Raw genomic sequence first — 19850 nt, 5'->3', positions numbered from 1 at the left:
ATTCATTTACCAGGTCATAGACAAATGGGTGGTTTCTAGTTTTTGGAGATTATGAATAATCATGTAAACATGATTATATTAAAAAGTGATATAATCATGTTAACATTCATGTACAGGTCTTTGATTAGACATATTTTCATTTTTCTTAGGTAAACAACTAGAAGTAGAAGTGCATGATATATGCTAAGTATTTGTTTAACATTATAAGAAACCTTCAAACTGTTTTCCAAAGTAGTTTTACCATTTTGAATTCTACCAGCGATGTATGCAAGTTCTAGTTGCTCCACTATCTCACCAGCGTTTTGTATTTTAAGTTTTTAAAAGTGTATCTATTCTAGTAGGTATGATGTGGAATCTCATTATGATTTTAATTTGCATTTCCTTAATTACTAAGGATGCTAAACATTTTTTTAAATTATGGGCTTGTTTGCAACTTGGATATCCTCTTGGGGAAGGGTCTGCTCAAATCTTTTGCTTATTTTTGGGGGGAGGTTGACATGATCTCATTTATTTGTTTTACTTCCCCATTACAATGTAAGCCCTGTGATAAGAACTTTATCTATTTGTTGTTGTTATTTTTTCATCACTATAGAAGTAAATTGAATGAACTATATTATCCAAAATTCACACTTTTCAGTTAAGGAAATTGCATCCAAAGAACAATATACTTTGCTCAGCATCACACAGCAGAGACAGAGCTACAGTTAATACTCAATTCTAATACTTTCACATTTTTGGGGAAAAAGGTTTTTAAAAATTAAAATACTGTTGCTACTTTGGTTAAGGGTAGGGACTAGGTCATTGTATTTTATTCTTTTGTGTACTAAATACCTGGCATAGGGTTGTATTTTTCTAGCAGGGAAGAAAAACAAACAAATAATAAGACTGTTTCAAATATTGATAAGGATTATGAAGATAATTAGAGAAATTCTGCTAGTTCTGACAGATAATTTTAAGAATTATCATAAAACTCCGTTCATTTTATCAGTGTATCACTTTAATCAATTAAAAGATTAACAAGTTTTAACCTTCTTATATACGGTAAAGTCAAAAAGAAAAAAAAAAAAAAGCCTGGGACTTTCCTGGTGGTCCAGTGGTAAAGAGTCCACCTTCCAATGCAGGGCACACGGGTTCGATCCCTGGTCAGGGAACTAAGATCTCACATGCTGCGGGGCAACTAAGCCCGCGTGCCACAGCAATTGAGCTCGCACGCCTCAACTAGAGACCCCGCATGCCACAAACTGCAGAGCCCATGTGCTCTGGAACCCACGTGCCACAACTATGGAGCTCACGTTCCACAGCTAGAGAAGAAAAACCTGCACGCCACAGCTAGAGAGAAGCCCACACACCACAACAAAAGATCCCGCATGCCTCAACTAAGATCTGACACAGCCAAAAAAATAAATTAAATAAATAAATAATAATAAATCTTTGAAAGAAAAAAAACCTTGATTGTTAGTTTGCTATAGCCTTTGGAATGTTATATACCTACACTGTCCAATATGGTAGCACTAGCCACATGTGACTTTTTAAATTTAAATAAAAATTTAATTAAAATTAAATAAAATTACAAATTCAGTTCCTCAGTGTACTAGCCACATTTCAAGTGCTCAAAGGCCATATCTGTCTACTGATTGCCATCCAAGATAGCACAGATACAGGATATTTTCATCACTGTAAAAAGTTCTGCTGGAACTATTCCTCTCTACATAATAGTATATTAATTATCTAAGATTAAAACATTATTCTCCCGAAGTAGGTTCTTTCTAACCAAGTTTTTTCTGTTACTGATTACTCTGGTTTTTATTCCTAGTTTTTTATTCAGCTGTAGCTTTAGCACCAACAAAAAACAAATATGACTGAGAAACACCCTCTAGATAAGATTTGTGGTCAAAAATTGGATTATTCAGTTCTTCAACATGCATAGCTCAGTCTAACTCATTATACATGGCAAATACTCAGCATTATAGAAAACATAAGCATATCTACTTACCACTAAGATCATTTATGTGGTTATAAGATAAATTCAGTCTAGTCAGATTAGTTAGTGTTTTAAGTCCTAAAACAAAATAAAGCCATTATAAGATTTAAATAATCAATTAATTAGAGTTATATAGTATTACAATACTATTTCAGATTGCTCTGAAGCAAATCTACAGTCTGATAACAGTGAAATCAATTCTGTTGGTATTTTATAAAATAATTTTTTAAAAATTGATAACTTTTCTAGAAGAAAACTTTTTATATAGAGTTTTAGGGTCAGTTTTGAAAAGTTTATGATAATACTTATCCCACTCTTTTGGGAAGAAGATGAAATATGGACTTAAATCAGCTCCCTTATGCAAAGTATTAGATGAAAATCAGTTACAAACCTTCTATTCTTGTGATCAAATTGCAGGATAAGTTTAAAGTACGTAGTTTTGTCAGTGTGGTTAGCCCTTCAATGTGACTTATTTGATTAGATGACAGATCTAGATGCTGTAAATTCCAAATGTGATCCATGGCTTTGATCTTCGAGATGTTATTGCAATGAAGATTGATAGCACGAAGGGCTGAATCTAAAGATAACTCTGATATGCTACAAAGGAAAATATGTATTATCGAAAACAAGTAAAAAATGGATTTAAAAACCATGACCAAATAACTAAAATTAACCAAACAGCATGTAGATAGTAAGTATGTGCTCTCTTCATTCTATAATAAAATCCTTCCTACTTGTGGTAGCCTTGAAATGTCTCATAAGGTATAGTGCTTCTTACAACTAACCAGTATTTTGGACCATTATCAAGAGAGGCAAGGGATACCAGGCATTTCTAGCTTTTATATGCAAACAAAGTCATCAGCACTGAGTGAAAGCAGTTATTTGTAAAGTCAGTTCCTGGAATCATAACACCCCAAGTTCAAATCTGCACTCTACCACTTTTGCTATGTTACTTGAGTAAATGAATTAACCTCTCTAAACCTGTTTCCTCTGCCCATTTAATCCTCACAACAACTCCAAGCAGTAGGTATCTAAGGATGCCATGGTTTACAGAAATTAAACAACTTGTCCAAATTCTTATAGCTATTACCAAATTGAGCCAGTATAAATACAGATCTGGCACTGGAGTTTACAATCTTATTCTCTTCACTGTCTGCTATGTCTGTTTACCCAGAATGTAGTTGATTTCAAAATAAACCATTAGTTATTGCTATTCGTAGTGAAACAGTCCCTGTCCTCCCTTGCTGAAAGTTGGAAAGCATCTCCACTAAATGGAACTCATCTCTTCATTCTGTCAATTACTGCTATTTTTAACTGGAACCTCTTCTGAAGATAGGAGTTCCAGGAATATAATCTACAGTGCACATAATTCAGAGATGCTTGAACTGGGACACACAATGTCATTGGCATCTGTTCTATGTTCTATAGCAGCTATAGTAAAGCTGTAGGAAATCTAGTAGCAGGAAAATGAGAAGTTTAGCAGTCAGGGAGTAGAGGGAAAACAAGGAATTCAAGTTTGCTTCCAAATTTGCATTAAGAATCTCAAATTTAAAATTAAAACACGGAAAGTATGAATAAGTCACAAGGTCATTCAACTTATCCTTTAGTCTTCAGACGGAAGCACATAAGAACCCCTGGCAGAAAAAGATAAAGCATTTCTAAATTTCAAACTAGCAATCTCTAAATGTGACTGTTTCAAATATTTTCCAATTATCTTGCTTCTGTCATTTACTGAGCTATTATTTAGTGCCAGACCTTATGCTATTAACACATGCTCTTAATGGCAGCCATCTATTTTCTGAAGCATTTCGGTTTCTGGAAATTACTATTGTGCGTATAATGTAGTATAGCCGAAAAAGCAGACAGTGAAATTAGATAGAAATGGTTTTGAATTAAAACTTAATCCACCAGCTGCATGATGTTGGGAAAGTTATAAAGATCCTGTGACTCTCAGATCTGTCCCTCGTAAAATTACTACCTTGCAGAATTGTTGTGAGGATTTGTGATAATATATGTAACATGCACACATAAATGGCATTCAGTAAATGGCAACTATTATTAAATATAAACATAAATATTCTTTTGAAAGACACCTTCCTGGGGCTTTCTGGCAAATTTTAGATGAGGATCCAGAACAAGTTGCTTTAATTATCAGCAAGGTGCACAAAGAGGGCAGGCGACAAAGGAACAGTGTGTGGAAAGGCACAGAGAAGCCTACTATGGAACTGCCCGCTTGTAGCTTAGTGTGGCTAATCACAGGGTAAGAAGAAATTTGTTCTTCGTGAACAAATTTGGGCTGCATTAAAGAGGAAAGCAGTGAACTAAATATGTTATGTTTAGTATTTTCAAGAAGTATAATAACAGTATATGTATCACAGGGCTCTGCAAAGTAATTAGACCAGGAGCTAAGACAATCAAGGCAAAACCAATGAAGAGCAGCAAACTCTTGCTTTACAGCTGCCAGAGATACTACTTTGCCACTTTCTGTCACAGAGAAAGAGCAAAGGAGAGAGGACAGAACCCGCGAAGACCAACAATTACAGGGCAAGCAAAGAAATAACTGCCAGCAAAGAAAGGAGAACCAGCGAAGAAGGGAGGATGGTCAAACGCCGGCAGGGAACCGGGACGTGGGGCAGTTTCCAGGGTGCTCATTAGTCTCTGGAGGAAAGGAAAGGGGGCGCATTGGATTTCGATCTGGCACTTCAGCAGCGCAGTTGTGGCGGAGAACGGCGGGCGACAGCCAGACGCCTTCGTGTGCGGTCTCGGTAAGGCTGCCCCGCGCCTCCGCTCCACCGAGGCCGCCTGCTGCCCACGGCCCCTGCCGTGCGGTCTCCGGTAAAGCTGCCCTTTACCTCCGCAGGCCTTTGTCCATGAAACACAGATCCCCGCAGCTGCTCTCGTCTTCCTCATTCTCGACTTCCGGCTCCACCGGCGCCTCCATGGCACCGGCGACGCAGAGGTGGGTCTTAACCGGCGCCCAGCGCTGGGTCTGATAGACCGGAGCACGCCTCCCGGGTGCGCGGAAGTCCGGCCCTAGGGGGCGGGCCGAGGACCCTTGCTCCAACCGACAGCCGGCACTTTCCCGCCCCGACGGTGTCGCAAAGCCAGAAGCCTGAGCTTCCCCAACGAGGCCTTCCCTCCCTTTTACGGTATCTACGGCGCGACTCCTGAGACTTGCCGTAAAGCGAAACATTTTGCTTGGCCTCTGGTGGTTGGGGAAGGAATGCGTCTTTCCTTTGTGGCTCTTCTGTATGATTTTTGCGTTGTAGGCGACTGACTTCTGAAGGCGATCTCACAACAGTTTGTTTTTACAGACCTGTAGACTTACAGACCTATAAGTTGTTCCCCCAGGTTATTGCGTCTACTGGATGCCTTACTTGTGCCAGGCACCTCCCTATGCAGTGAGGAATAAGATGAAGCCCATTCTCGTTCCTGGAAGCATTCACAGTTCAGTGCAGGAAACAGAATTGCTGTGCAGCAGGGCCAGTGCTAGGAATAGCACAGAAGCATGTAAGCCAACTGTATATTCCTGTGGGTAGTGGGAATGTTTTATAAAAGGAAGTCATCAATAGATCACTGAGCAGAGTCTTGCTAGCTCACAGTGTGTTCTGGACAGAATGGCATTCCAGGTAGGAGAACAATACCCAAATAAGGTCCAAGAACCCTCCTGGTTACATTGCTTTCTGAGTCAAGGGAATATTTTTAAATGGAGACAAAATGTTTATCTCAACCCTGGACCAGTCACTATCCTAAACTAAAATCTTCCATGGTTCCTCACTAGTGACGGAAGAAATTTTCACGTACTGAGGCATGGGGAAGTCATTCTGGCTTATAGATGATTTGGCTTTATGCTAACTGGAACAGCCTACCTTACATCAAACATGCATTGTACATCTGCTTTAACCATTAAAGGAAAGAATGCGTTTAAAAATCAAAATGGATTAACTGATTCGGGCATTCAAAATGGAGCTGAGAGGCCTTGTAGATGTGGTTTCAAACACATTCCTGCATCTTCCAGAACTTGAATTTTCTGAACTGCATCAAACTCAAGGACACCACCAGCTGTTTTCAAAACAATATCTGCTAGCATCTGCCAGCTGCAACATTATGGTCTCAAAGTCTCCACTTATAACTATGCAACCATTTCAGACCCCAACCTAACCTTGCTTAACAAACACCCTTACTTCTTACCAGCTCCAAGCCCAATTCTTGACAATTTATATAATTTTGCTGTTTTTTGCTTTCCCCGTTTTGTTGCCCAGCAGAACATAATTCAAGTACTTCTTGAATCTGTGTCCCCTGGGCTATAGTTCTTAGTTTGGCTGGAATAAAACTCTTTCCTATTTTTATTATAGATCATTTATTGATTATTTGTGTCAACATTGGCCGTCAAATAAAGGCCTAACTTTCTAATGTTGAAGATATATCCAAACATAACTGTCATTAGTCTCCTATTGTTTAGCTGTACCTAATATATTCTAAAACTTGTATCCACAATTCACTATTTCCTATAGCTGCATGCTTTACCATGTGTCTGCAGCTCCTTTTAACAAGAGGTGGAGGTACAAACTCTTTACTGGATCTTGATTCTGGGCTTACATGTTAGTTTTTGTTTTGGTCAATAGAATTCATTGGAATTCTAGTGCTAGTCCCAAGACATCTAGTGCTAGGCCTCAGGACGTCTTGCACGCTTCTGCTCCCTCTCTTGGAAGACTGCCTGAGCTGCCATTTGAGCAAGCTACATGTAGCAGAAACAAGTCACCCCAGCTAAGGACACACAGATGCATGCATGAGCCCGGAAGCAGCTAGCTGAACCAGTGCAAATTGCCAAATAACAGAAATAGGAGCTAAATAAAGGGTTTTGTTTTGTTCTGGAGGAGATAGGATTAGATGACAGATAAGTCATTAATACGATAACTGAATATCAATTAAAATAGAGATGTTTTCAATGAAGATAAGTATTATGGTCTAACCTAAAACAAACAACTGATATAAGAAACAAGTCATTCTGCAATGATATTAAATGTACTGGATATTTCCTCCAAAATTATGTAATTAATTATAATTAATTAAATTAATTAATCAAGATATTTATTATAGTTAGTAGAGTTTAAAAATATAGATTGTATCTGGGTTACCTCAGCACTTAAAGGTTGATTGTTTTTTTTCAGAATGATAATTTGATGAATTTGTATTTCTATTATTTGCCTGTTAAAATCACAAGTGCTTAGAAACCTGCAGTTCTGCTTCTAATTCTTTATCTGCAAAACAAAAATTATTAAAGTAGTTTCTATAGGAGATCTCAGTTCTAAAATTCAAAAAACCTGTCATTAATAGGTTGTAATTGTAAATAATTGTAACTGTGAATAATCTGTAATCAACTCTTTTCAATAACTACATTCTGCAGTTTTATTTTATATTTTTAAACTGTACTTCAATCTGCCTTGGACTTGCTTTACATGATATCTATGATGTATTCATGGGTGCAAAATGGGCAATATATCTGGAATCAGTCTTACCAGTGTGACATCAAGTATGAGATAGGCAGTCAGGCTGGGGCTGGTGAGATGGCATTGCTGGGGAGGTAGAGAGAATAGTATCTATTCTGTAAATGACAAGTTGTTTAGAAATGCTGATGTGTGGTGAGGGTGTATGTGTGCAAGAGAAGGCAGGAGATGAGGATAGAAAGTTAGGCTTGGGTCAGATCTTGATGAACCTGCCATGGTCAGGTTAGTTGATAGTTGGTCTGAAGGAAGGTGATGATGGAGTGATGGGGTGGTGGTTGCAGCAGCTGTGAGAGTGAGATTGAGAGGATATGCAAGAAAACAAGATGAGTATTTAGGCAGGAAAATGACAGGATTAGATTTGTGTTTTATAACATGTCTAGAAACTGAATGGAGGCTGGATTGGAGGGAAAAGATTGGCAGCAGGCGTTAAGAGACAGTTGCAGTAAACCAGCTGAGAAAAATGAAGGCCTGGACAAAGGCCCTAGGGGTGGGACTGATGGGAGAGAAAAATACCTGAGGAGAAGTTAATAACATAGATTTCATAAACTTTGTTGACTGATTTGGATGCAGGGTAGAAGGCAACTATAGTTGTTAACTTTTTCTTCATTGATATTTTTTGAATATCCTTTTGTGTTTTACCGCATTCCTGTGAGACCAAAATGTAATGGTGATATTAATCCTGTTATTTACGTTTGTCTTTTTCTGTTAGAATCAACTAGCACTTTTATGCTAATTTCTCAGACAAGATACACAAAGGCATCATGTGGCTTTTTAACCATCTAAAAATATATAAGCTTTTTTCAAAATAAAACCCAAAGCTTTAAAAATTTTATGATGACTTGATACATTCAGATACCAGTGCAGAACATCAGGTCAATGGCATGGGAGCATAAGATCAGTCCCCTTTGTGATTTCTGGCTTTGAAAAAATTTGCATCACTCATGAATTCTAGTTACTTAGTTGTATGCACCACCCCCTCTAAACACTGGGTAAAGCATGCCAGAACGTCCTAGCCTTTCATGGCACTGGCAGTGGGGCTGATTTTGGCATAGTTTGCTGGGGCAGCTAAGTACAAAGGAAAAGGGATGAGAGCCTTTCTGTGCACCCAGGCACAGCTCTGCTAGGTTGGGAGAAGGCTAGGGCTTGAGGCTTCTCCACAGGAAAGCAGGAGAGCAGTGGAACTGCCTTCCATCCTGGCCCCTAGTTAGTACATCAGTCGGACACCAGAGGGAGTATAAGACTATGGGCTCCTGCAGAAAGAGAACTAGAGACTAGAAAAACACTAGGAAAAATCTACAAAACAGAGTTCGTTTTTCAAAAAGATAAAATGGAGAAACTGTTAGACTAACAGAAAAAAAGAGGGAAGACTCATTAAGCTAAAAAAGATGCCCTACATTAGTTGATTAAGAAAGCATAATTATCTTAATGAAGCAAGGGTCATTTAGTAGATTCAATATTCTTTCTTTCATAATTTAAATCTTAGCAAGTGAAGGGTAGACGATGGTGCTGTAACTAAACAGCATTTTCTAAACACCTACAGCAAACATCATACTTAATATGAAACATTAGAAGTATTCTCATTAAAGTCATGAGCAAATCAAGGATTCCTGCTCTATTTTTAAAATGAACTAGAACCAATGCTGTAAGAAAGAAAAATATGTTTTAAGAATTTAAAAAGAAGATATTAAACTGCTTTTATTTGCATAAGATATAATTTTCTTCATAGATTCTCTTGGATTTTCTGAATCAACATAGCAACAAAAATTGTAAGCTGTGGAATAAGTCTAGCAGGAAGTATGCAAAATTTTGTGTAAGAAACTGAAGTTTATCAAAAAGTTTAATCAAGAGAAACCTTTAATCATTATTATGAAGATGTCAATTTTCCCCAAATACACTTCAAATAAAATTCCATCATGAGAATCCCCACTGAATCTTTTATAGAACTTGACAAAATTATTCTAAAATGTATATGGTTTCAAAAATTAATTTTGAAGATGAAAAAGGTTTTATATTTGAAATGACTATAAAATTTTAATGCAAAAAGTTTTAATGATGATCTCTTCAAGTTCTTTTTTTGCAGAAAGTTCTTTTATTTATTTATTTTTTAACATCTTTATTGGAGTATAATTGCTTTACAATGGTGTGTTAGTTTCTGCTTTATAACAAAGTGAATCAGTTATACATATACACATGTTCCCATATCTCTTCCCTCTTGCGTCTCCCTCCCTCCCACCCTCCCTATCCCACCCCTCTAGGTGGTCACAGAGAACTGCGCTGATCTCCCTGTGCTATGCGGCTGCTTCCCACTAGCTACCTATTCTACGTTTGGTAGTGTATATATGTCCATGCCACTCTCTCACTTTGTCACAGCCTACCCTTCTCCCTCCCCCACATCCTCAAGTTCATTCTCTAGTAGGTCTGTGTCTTTATTCCCGTCTTACCCCTAGGTTCTTCATGACCCTTTTTTTTTCTTCAAGTTCTTGATGGTCACCATCGATGAGAAACTTTGCTCACTCAAGTAAAAAGTAAAACAAATTTATAAAATTATTTTTTTCACAGTCTTTTCCTGTCTAACCTCACTGCTTCCCCACCTACGCTCCACGGACACCTAGAACCTGGCAAAGAAAGGCCGAAATATATCGCCAGATGGTAATAAGATTTGAGCAGCCATTCTTAAGGGATAAACAAAAGGTTTGATCCAAAGACTGAGGAAAGTAACAGAGGATCCAAGAAGTCTTTTTTTTTTTTTTTTTTTTTATTAGACGGTAGTTCTATTTTTAGTTTTCTTTTTTTTTCTTTTTTTTATTAGTTTCTGCTTTATAACAAAGTGAATCAGTCATACATATACATCTGTTCCCACATCCCTTCCCTCATGCATCTCCCTCCCTCCCACCCTCCCCATCCCACCCCTCCAGGCGGTCACAAAGCACCGAGCTGATCTCCCTGTGCTCTGCGGCTGCTTCCCACTATCTATCTACCTTACCTTTGGTAGTGTATATATGTCCATGCCTCTCTTTTGCTTTGTCACAGCTTCCCCTTCCCCTTCCCCATATCCTCAAGTCCATTCTCAAGTAGGTCTGTGTCTTTATTCCCGTTTTACCCCTAGGTTCTTCATGACTTTTTTTTTTTTTTTAATTCCATATATATGTGTTAGCATACGGTATTTGTCTTTCTCTGACTTACTTCACTCTGTATGACAGACTCTAGGTCTATCCACCTCATTACAAATAGCTCAGTTTCGTTTCTTTTTATGGCTGAGTAATATTCCATTGTATATATGTGCCACATCTTCTTTATCCATTCATCCGATGATGGACACTTAGGTTGTTTCCAGCTCCGGGCTATTGTGAATAGAGCTGCAATGAACATTTTGGTACATGTCTCTTTTTGAATTATGGTTTTCTCAGGGTATATGCCTAGTAGTGGGATTGCTGGGTCATATGGTAGTTCTATTTTTAGTTTTTTAAGGAACCTCCATACTGTTCTCCATAGTGGCTGTACCAATTCACATTCCCACCAGCAGTGCAAGAGTGTTCCCTTTTCTCCACGCCCTCTCCAGCATTTATTGTTTCTAGATTTCTTGATGATGGCCATTCTGAGTGGTGTGAGATGAAAAATCTGAAAATGAAATCAAGAAAACACTCCCATTTACCATTGCAACAAAAAGAATAAAATATCTAGGAATAAACCTACCTAAGGAGACAAAAGACCTGTATGCAGAAAATTATAAGACACTGATGAAAGAAATTAAAGATGATACAAATAGATGGAGAGATATACCATGCTCCTGGATTGGAAGAATCAATATTGTGAAAATGACTCTACTACCCAAAGCAATCTACAGATTCAATGCAATCCCTATCAAACTACCACTGGCATTTTTCACAGAACTAGAACAAAAAATTTCAAAATTTGTTTGGAAAAACAAAAGACCCCGAATAGCCAAAGCAATCTTGAGAATAAAAAACGGAGCTGGAGGAATCAGGCTCCCTGACTTCAGACTATACTACAAAGCTACAGTAATTAAGACAGTGTGGTACTGGCATAAAAACAGAAAGATAGATCAGTGGATCAGGATAGAAAGCCCAGAGATAAACCCATGCACATATGGCCAACTTATCTTTGATAAAGGAGGCAGGAATGTACAGTGGAGAAAGGACAGCCTCTTCAATAAGTGGTGCTGGGAAAACTGGACAGGGACATGTAAAAGTATGAGATTAGATCATTCCCTAACACCATACACAAAAATAAGCTCAAAATGGATTAAAGACCTAAATGTAAGGCCAGAAACTCCCAAGAAGTCTTTTGAGGAAATAATACTGTGCTCCACTTCTAAGAAAGGTCATCCCCAGCTCTGTGTGACTGAGAGTGGAGATCAAAGTCAGCACAGCACAAGCAGCCCAAATTCTCAGGGAGACAGCTACATTCAGTGAGGAATATTTCAATACCCCTTTAGGAGACAAAGATTCCTGCCCCTATTGTGGCACTAAACATTAAAACGTTTACAAAGAAGAATCCTATTGCCTTCAGGAGTTGCATGCTTGGCCTTTTTTTTTTTTTTTTTAAATCCTGAAAAATAATTTTAAAATTTCATGGCGATTGCTGTGTCTTTATACTTTCCTTCCATATTCCTGAAAGCCTCCCCAAACAGTGACATGGCCTTAATTTAGCCATCTCATCCTTCCACAAGCGTTTTATTATTAAACCTAATTTGGTTTTAAAAATGATTTACTTGTGAATTGTTATGCAATGTTGTGACCTCTTTGAAGGCCAGAGTTAAAATGTTTCACACGTTAATTATTTTTTAAAAAATTGTCTATGCCACTGAACAAGTTAGTCACAGCTAATTAAGAAAGGACGATTTCAAAGGTTCTGGGTGGAGAAGTCTCCACTGGAGGTATAACAATGATATTATTTAGCTCAAATAATACTTTGTAGATGAATCTAAGGAAGAAGTTGTAGTTTAATGGAAAGAATGTAAACTTTGCATTCAAGTGAGCAAAGGTTTGGATCCCCCTCTTCCACTTACTTGCAGCATGGTTTTTAGCAAGTTGTGTTATTTTTTTAGAATCTACATTTCCTTATCTGTGAAATGAGGATAACAATTTAATATTGTAGTATAAGCTCCATAGTATTGAATGAGATAATATATGTGAAACACCTGTTGGATTACCTCACATATTAGGATTAATTACACCACAATTAGGATTAATTAGTATATCTATATTGGGCCTGAGTATATATGCAAACCAGTCTAGTATTAAATTTATGTAAGGCTACTGCTCTTCCACCAGTTTATAGGTATTAATTTACCCAATGTATATTTATTCATCAATTCAAACATTTATTCCTCCACTAATTTTGTAGCAGGATCAGCTATAGAGAAATTAACTTGTGATGATGTTTTGTTCATTTCACACATGGTATGTGAAGGAGCCAAAGATGACCTCTGTATACTGGACTCTAGGTTGTCTGCTTCCTCACAGCAGGCTGAAACCCATTAGCTCTAAAGCCAGCAAGCAAGTTTTTAAACATTCCATTGTTTTAAATATAGTCCAAATAAGCATATTTTAGCCATTTAGAACTTGCCTGCTTTGCATGCCCTGCGAAACTGCACACAACATCTGTTAGCTCAAGTAAGGTAAGCTCAGGGCAATAAAGACTCTACATCACTGCTACCCTTGGAAACTCTCTGATCCAGAGACTGCATGCTGTGCTGCTGAGTGACATCTTCTAGATGCACAAGCCTCTGTCTGATTCTCCTTTCCCCAGGAATTTTCTTGCCTTCCTCCCTTCCGGTGGCCTGCCATGGCCTCTGGGAAGTCTCATATGTGAGTGACTTCTCTCACTTGCAAACCAGTAAGAGTGCTGCCCAAGTAAGTCGTGTATGTGCTCTCACAAGCTGATCTTATCCTTTCCCTTTATCAGCCTCAAAATCTCTAGACCCCCTAAAATGCAACAAATATTTATCTAGTACCCACTATATGAAGGATCAAAACAGTCAAACCTTCTATATTCTAGTCAGGACAAAGTACTTTCTTATTCTAGTCATAGGAGAGGTAAGCAAACAAACACACATGTATAATATGTCAGGTGGTGATGAGTGATGGATGGTGACTGTGTGGAGGCAGGAGAGGTAGTGATGTTGGTGTCTGTGTGGAAGGAAAGGGTTAATAGTTGGCAGATAAATATTTCCTCAACTACAAGATATTTTTACGAGGTATTTCAGCTCTCCTGTAAAAAAAATGAGGCCATTTATAAAAAATAACTTCTTATATAATCTTTGAAAGTGGCTTCATTGTAATATATAGTATAAAAGAAAGTGACTTTGCAAATAGTATGAGCTTACTTGATCATTTTTGTTGAATGCTTACCATACATTCAGAATCTCTACAAGGTCTGACAGAAGGGATTTTTATCTCACAGCAAGTCATTAAAGACTGGAGACAGTGACTGCTTCTTCAACTGCAAAGATAGCAATACAAGATTTAAGGGAACATCAAAAATCAAGGAAACATGACAGCACCAAAGGAATACAATACTCTCCCAGTAACCCAAAGATATGGAGGTCTGTGACTTACCAGATATAGAATTCAGAATAGCTGTTCTAAGGAAGCTCAGTGAGCTACAAGAAAACACAGAAAGACAAGTCAGTGAAATCAGGAAAGCAATAAAACAGTAAAACAATAAATGAATAAAATAAAAAGTTTGACACAGTGATAGAAATAATAATAAGAAGAACCAAACAGAAATTCTGGAGCTGAAGAATACAGTGAATGAATAGAAACATGCAGTAGAGAGTATCAACAACAAAAAGGATCAATCAGAAGAAAGAATCTGTGAATTAGAAGGCAGGTCCTTTGAAGTTATCCACTTAGAGGAGAACATAGAATGGAGGATGCAAAAGAGTGAAGAAAACCTACGTGAACTATAGGATACCATTAGAGAAATAATCTATGAATTATTAGAGTCCAAGAAAGACAAGAGATGGAGAAGGGGAACAGAAATCTTATTTATAGAAATAATGGCTGAGAACTTCTTAAATCTGGAGAGATATTTAAACATCCAAGTTCACAATGCTAATAAGTACTCGAACATTTCAATCCAAAATACTCCTCTCCAAGACACACTATAATAAAACTGTCTAAAATTAAAGACAAAGAATTTTTAAAGCAACAAGAGAAAAGAAAAATCTCTCATACAAGGGAACTCCCATCAATCTATCAGTAGATTTCTCAGCAGAAACCTTCTGGGCCAGGAAAGAATGGGATAACATATTGAAAGTGCTGAAAGTAAAAAAGTGCAAACCAAAAATACTTTACCTGGCAAAGTTGTCTTCCAGAAATGAAGGCGGGATAAAGACTTTCTCAAACAAAAGCTGAGGGAGTTTATCACCACTAGAACTGCCTTACAAGAAATGCTGAAAGGAATTCTTCAAGAGGAAAAGAAAGGACACTAATTAGTAACATGAAAACATACAACACCCTGGTAAAGGTAAGTATATAGTCAAATTCAGAATAGTCTGATATTTTAATGTGGCATGCTAACTACTTACCTCTAGTGTAAAGGTTAAAGGACAAAAATATTAAAAATTTCTATAGCTACAATAATTTGTTAATGGCTAGAAAATATAAAAAGAAGTAAATTGTGACATCAAAATGAAAGGTTGGAAGCGGGGAGTAAAAGGTTGGGGTTTTTGTATGCAATCAAAGTTAAGTTGTTATTGAGATATCAGCCAAGATGATAGACAGCCAAGAGTAGAAAGAGCCTGAGCTTACATCCTCTCTGGGGCACACCAAAATTACAACTATTACAGGACAACTATTGATGAAAATGACCAGAATCTACCAGAAAAGATGTTCTGCAACTAAAGATATAAAGAACCACAACGAGATGGGTAAGAAGGATGGAGTCGTGGTATAGACAAGACCCATACCCTGAGCTGGGCAACCCATACACAGGAGAATAATTATAATTGCAGATGTTCTCCCCAAAGAGTAAGGGTCTGAGCTCCACATTGGGCTTCTTAGCCCAGAGGTCCTGCCCTGGGAAGACAAGCTGCCAGAACGTTTGGCTTTAAAAACCAGTGGGCTTACTTTGGGGAGTCCCAGAGTCCCAGGAGGCTGGGGGAGAAAGAGACTCCAATCTTAAAGGGTGCACACCAAATTGTACATGCCCAGGGACCCAGGGCAGAAGCAGTAATTTGAAAGGCATCTGGGTCAGACCTACTGGGGGAATCTACTGGAGAAGCAGGATGCAACTGCAGCTCACCCTGGGGACATAGACAGTAGTGACAGCCGTTTTTGAAAGTTCTTTCTACCACATGGACACTGGTGCTGGCAAATGTCATGAAATGTAAACAACCTACCATGTACACAGTAATAAATACAGCAAGTTAGGCAAAATGAGGCAACAGAAGAACATGTCCCAAATGAAGGAACAAGATAAACCCCCAGAAGAAGAACTAAGTGAAGTAGAGATAGGCAACCTATCTGAGAAACAGTTTGGGGAAATGATTGTAAAGAGGATCAAAGAACTCAGGAGAAAAATTAATGCACAGAGTGTGAAGATAGAAGTTTTTAACAAAGACGTGGAAAATATAAAGAACAACCAAACAGAGATTAATAATACAATAACTGAAATGAAAAATACATTAGAATGAATCAACCATAGACTGAATGATACAGAGGAATGGGTCAGTGAGCTGGAAGACAGGATAGTGGAAATTACTGAAGATGAACAGAAAAAAGAAAAAAAGAATAAAAAGAAATGAGGACAGTTTAAGAGACATCTGGTACAACATTAGAAATCATACAGAAAACTTGAATAGACATTTTTCTAAAGAAGACACAGAGAGGGCCAACAGGCACCCGAAAAGATGATCAACATTACTAATCATCAGAGAAATGCAAATCAAAACCAAAATACATGTCACATTTCACCTGTCAGACTGGCTATCATCAAAAAGAGCACAAATAACAGATGTTGGAGAGGATGTAGAGAAAAGGGAACCCTAGTACACTGTTGGTGGGAATGTAAATTTATGCAGCTACTATGGAAAACAGTATGGAGGCTCCTCAAGAAACTAAAACTAGAACTACTATATGATACAGCTATTCCACTCTTGGGTATATATCTGAAGAAAATGAAAACACTAGTTAACAAAGATACATGTATCCCAGTGTCCATAGCAACATTATTTACAATAGCCAAGATATGGAAGCATCTTATGTATCCATCACCAGATGAATGGATAAAGAACAAGTGGTATATATATACAATGGAATACTACTCAGCCATAGAAAAGAATGAAAATTTGCCATTTGCAACAACATGGCTGGACTTGGAGGGTATTATGCTTAGGGAAATAAGTCAGAGAGAGAAAGACAAATACTGTATGATATTGCTTACATGTGGAATCTAAAAAATAAAATGAATCAAATATAATAGAAATGACTCAAAATTATAGAAAACAAACTAGTAGTTACCAGTGGGGACAGAGAAAGTGGAAGGGACAAGATGGGGTGGGGGATTAAGAGATAGAAACTACTATCTACCAAATAAATAAGCTACAAGGATATATGGTACAGCACAGGGATATAGCCAATATATTATAATAACTACAAATGGAGTATAACTTTTAAAAATTGTGAATCACTATGTTGTACACTTCTGACATACATATTGTAAGTCAACTATATCTCAATAAAAAAGGGAAAAAAGAAAGTACTTTGTGTGTGTGTAAATGTAGATAACAGAAAACAAAGTTAAGGCATAATATCATTACTCAGAAAAAAAGTTGTTATCAGATTAGACTTTTATATCTATAAGATGTTTTATGTAAGCTGCATGCTAACCACAAAGCAAAAACCTACAGTTGATACACAAAAGATAAAGAGAAGGGAATCAAAGTATACCATTATGGAAAATCGTAACAAAGACGGCATAAGAGAAAGAAAGGAACAAGGGAACTACAAAACAGCCAGATAATCCTTACCTGTCATAATTACTTTAAATGTAGATGGATTAACTCCTCCAATCAAAAGGCATAGAGGGGCTGAATGGATAAAAAAAGTCAAGACCCAACTGCTTTCTGCCTAAAAGAGACTCACCATGGCTTTAAGAACACACAAAGACTGAAAGTAAAGAGATAGAATAAGATATTCCATATAAATGGGAACCAAAAGTAAGTAGGAGTAGCTATACTTATATCATACAAAATAGACTTTAACTTAAAACTGTAACAAGGGACAAAAAAGGTCAGTATATAACGAAGAAGGTGTCAGTTTATCAAGAGTTTATAACAATTATAAATATGTACACCCAACATCAGAGCATCTGACTGTATTAAGCAAATACTAGCAGATTTGAAGGGAGAAAAAGATAACAAGAATAATAGTGGGGCACTTTGATATCCCACTTTCAACAATAGATAGATCATCCAGACAGAAAATCATTAGGGAAATGTTGGACTTGAACTATACTTTCGACCAAATGGACCTAACATATCTAGACATATATATAACATTCCATCATTCAGTGTTTCTGCTGAAAGATCAGCTGTTAACCTTATGGGGATTCCCTTGTGTGTTATTTGTTGTTTTTCCCTTGTTGCTTTAATATTTTTTCTTTGTATTTAATTTTTGATAGTTTGATTAATATATGTCTTGGCCTGTTTCTCCTTGGATTTATCCTCTCTGGGACTCTCTGTGCTTCCTGGACTTGATTAACTATTTCCTTTCCCGTATTAGGGAAGTTTTCAACTTTAATCTCTTCAAATATTTTCTCAGTCCCTTTCTTTTTCTCTTCTTCTTCTGGGACCCCTATAATTCAAATGTTGGTGCATTTAATGTGGTCCCAGATGTCTCTGAGAATGTCCTCAATTCTTTTCATTCTTTTTTCTGCTCTGTGGTAGTTATTTCCACTATTTAATCTTTCAGGTCACTTATCCACTCCTCTGCCTCAGTTATTCTGCTATTGATTCGATCTAGAGAATTTTTAATTTCATTTATTGTATTGCTCATCATTGTTTGCTCTTTAGTTCGTCTGGGTCCTTGTTAAATGTTTCTTGTATTTTCTCCATTCTATTTCCAAGATTTTGGATCATCTGCACTCTCATTGCTCTGGATTGTTTTGCAGGTGGACTGCCTATTTCCTCTTCATTTGTTTGGTCTGGTGGGTTTTTACCTTGCTCCTTCATCTGCTGTGTGTTTCTCTGTCTTCTCATTTTGTTTAACCTACTGTGTTTGGGGTCTCCTTTTCGCAGGCTGCAGGTTCGTAGTTCTCATTTTTTGTGTGTCTGCCCCCCGTGGGTAAGGTTGGTTCAGTGGCCGTTGGAACACAAGACTGGTGCCTGTGTTCTGGTGGTTGGGTCTGGATCTTGTCTTTCTGGTGGGCAGGACCATGGCTGGTGGTCTGTTTTGGGGTGTCTGTGAACTTAGTATGATTTTAGAAAGCTTCTGCTAATGGGTGGTGTTGTGTTCCTATCTTGCTAGTTGTTTAGCATGGGGCGTCCTGCACTGGAGCTTGCTGGCTGTTGGGTGGAGCTGGGTCTTAGCGTTGAGATAGAGATCTCTGGGAGAGCTCTCGCCAATTGATATTACATGGGACTGGGAGGTCCCTGGTGGTCCAATGTCCTGATCTCAGCTCTCCCACCTCAGAGGCTCAGGCCTGACACCCAGCCGGAGCACCAAAACCCTGTTAGCCACACAGCTCAGAAGAAAACAGAGGAAAAAAGAAGGAAAAAGAAAGTTTAAAAAATTATTAAAAGAAAAAAATAAAAAATAAATTATTAAAATAAAAAAATAAAGGGCTTCCCTGGTGACGCAGTGGTTGAGAGTCCGCCTGCCAATGCAGGGGAAACGGGTTCGTGCCCTGGTCCGGGAGGATCCCACATGCCGCGGAGTGGCTGGGCCCGTGAGCCATGGCCACTGAGCCTGCACATCCGGAGCCTGTGCTCCGCAACAGGAGAGGCCACAACAGTGAGAGGCCCACGTACCGCAAAAAAAAAAAAAAAAAAAAAAAAAAAACAACTAATAATAATTAAAAAAAGAAGAGAGCAACAAAACCAGTAAACAAATCCACCAATGATAATAAGTGCTAAAAACTATACTAAGATAACATAAAAATCAGAAACAAGTCATTGGCAGACAGCAAACCCCAAGTCTACAGTTGCTCCCAAAGTCCACTGCCTCAATTTTGGGATGATTCGTTGTCTATTCAGGTGTTCCACAGATGCAGGGTACACCAAGTTGACTGTGGGGATTTAATCCCCTGCTCCTGAGGCTGCTGGGAGAGATTTCCCTTTCTCTTCTTTGCACAGCTCCTGGGGTTCAGCTTTGGTTTTGGCCCCACCTCTGCAT

General features: G+C 37.9%; 2 protein-coding genes across 3 annotated transcripts in view; both read right to left on the bottom strand.

Moving 5' to 3' along the window:
- LRRCC1 (leucine rich repeat and coiled-coil centrosomal protein 1) overlaps window positions 1–4922 on the bottom strand; it is a gene marked incomplete at its 5' end in the record, with an annotated part of 33280 nt that extends 28358 nt beyond the window's left edge. For both annotated transcript variants that reach the window (XM_079722239.1, XM_079722240.1), the window contains 3 exons: window positions 1994–2059; window positions 2373–2578; window positions 4834–4922. In XM_079722239.1, coding sequence (XP_079578365.1) covers window positions 1994–2059; window positions 2373–2578; window positions 4834–4922 — 361 coding nt within the window. The remainder of the gene's footprint in view (window positions 1–1993; window positions 2060–2372; window positions 2579–4833) is intronic.
- A 25-nt stretch (window positions 4923–4947) lies between these two features.
- LOC307065316 (solute carrier family 7 member 12-like) overlaps window positions 4948–19850 on the bottom strand; it is a gene marked incomplete at both ends in the record, with an annotated part of 32184 nt that continues 17281 nt past the window's right edge. Inside the window, 2 exons of the mRNA XM_079722142.1 lie at window positions 4948–5261; window positions 5359–5470. Of these exons, the coding sequence (XP_079578268.1) occupies window positions 4948–5261; window positions 5359–5470 (426 nt within the window). The remainder of the gene's footprint in view (window positions 5262–5358; window positions 5471–19850) is intronic.

This window comes from Hyperoodon ampullatus (genome assembly GCF_949752795.1).
Source record: "Hyperoodon ampullatus genome assembly, chromosome: 17".
Classification (NCBI taxonomy): domain Eukaryota; kingdom Metazoa; phylum Chordata; class Mammalia; order Artiodactyla; family Ziphiidae; genus Hyperoodon; species Hyperoodon ampullatus.
This window is presented reverse-complemented; position numbering and strand designations above follow the sequence as displayed.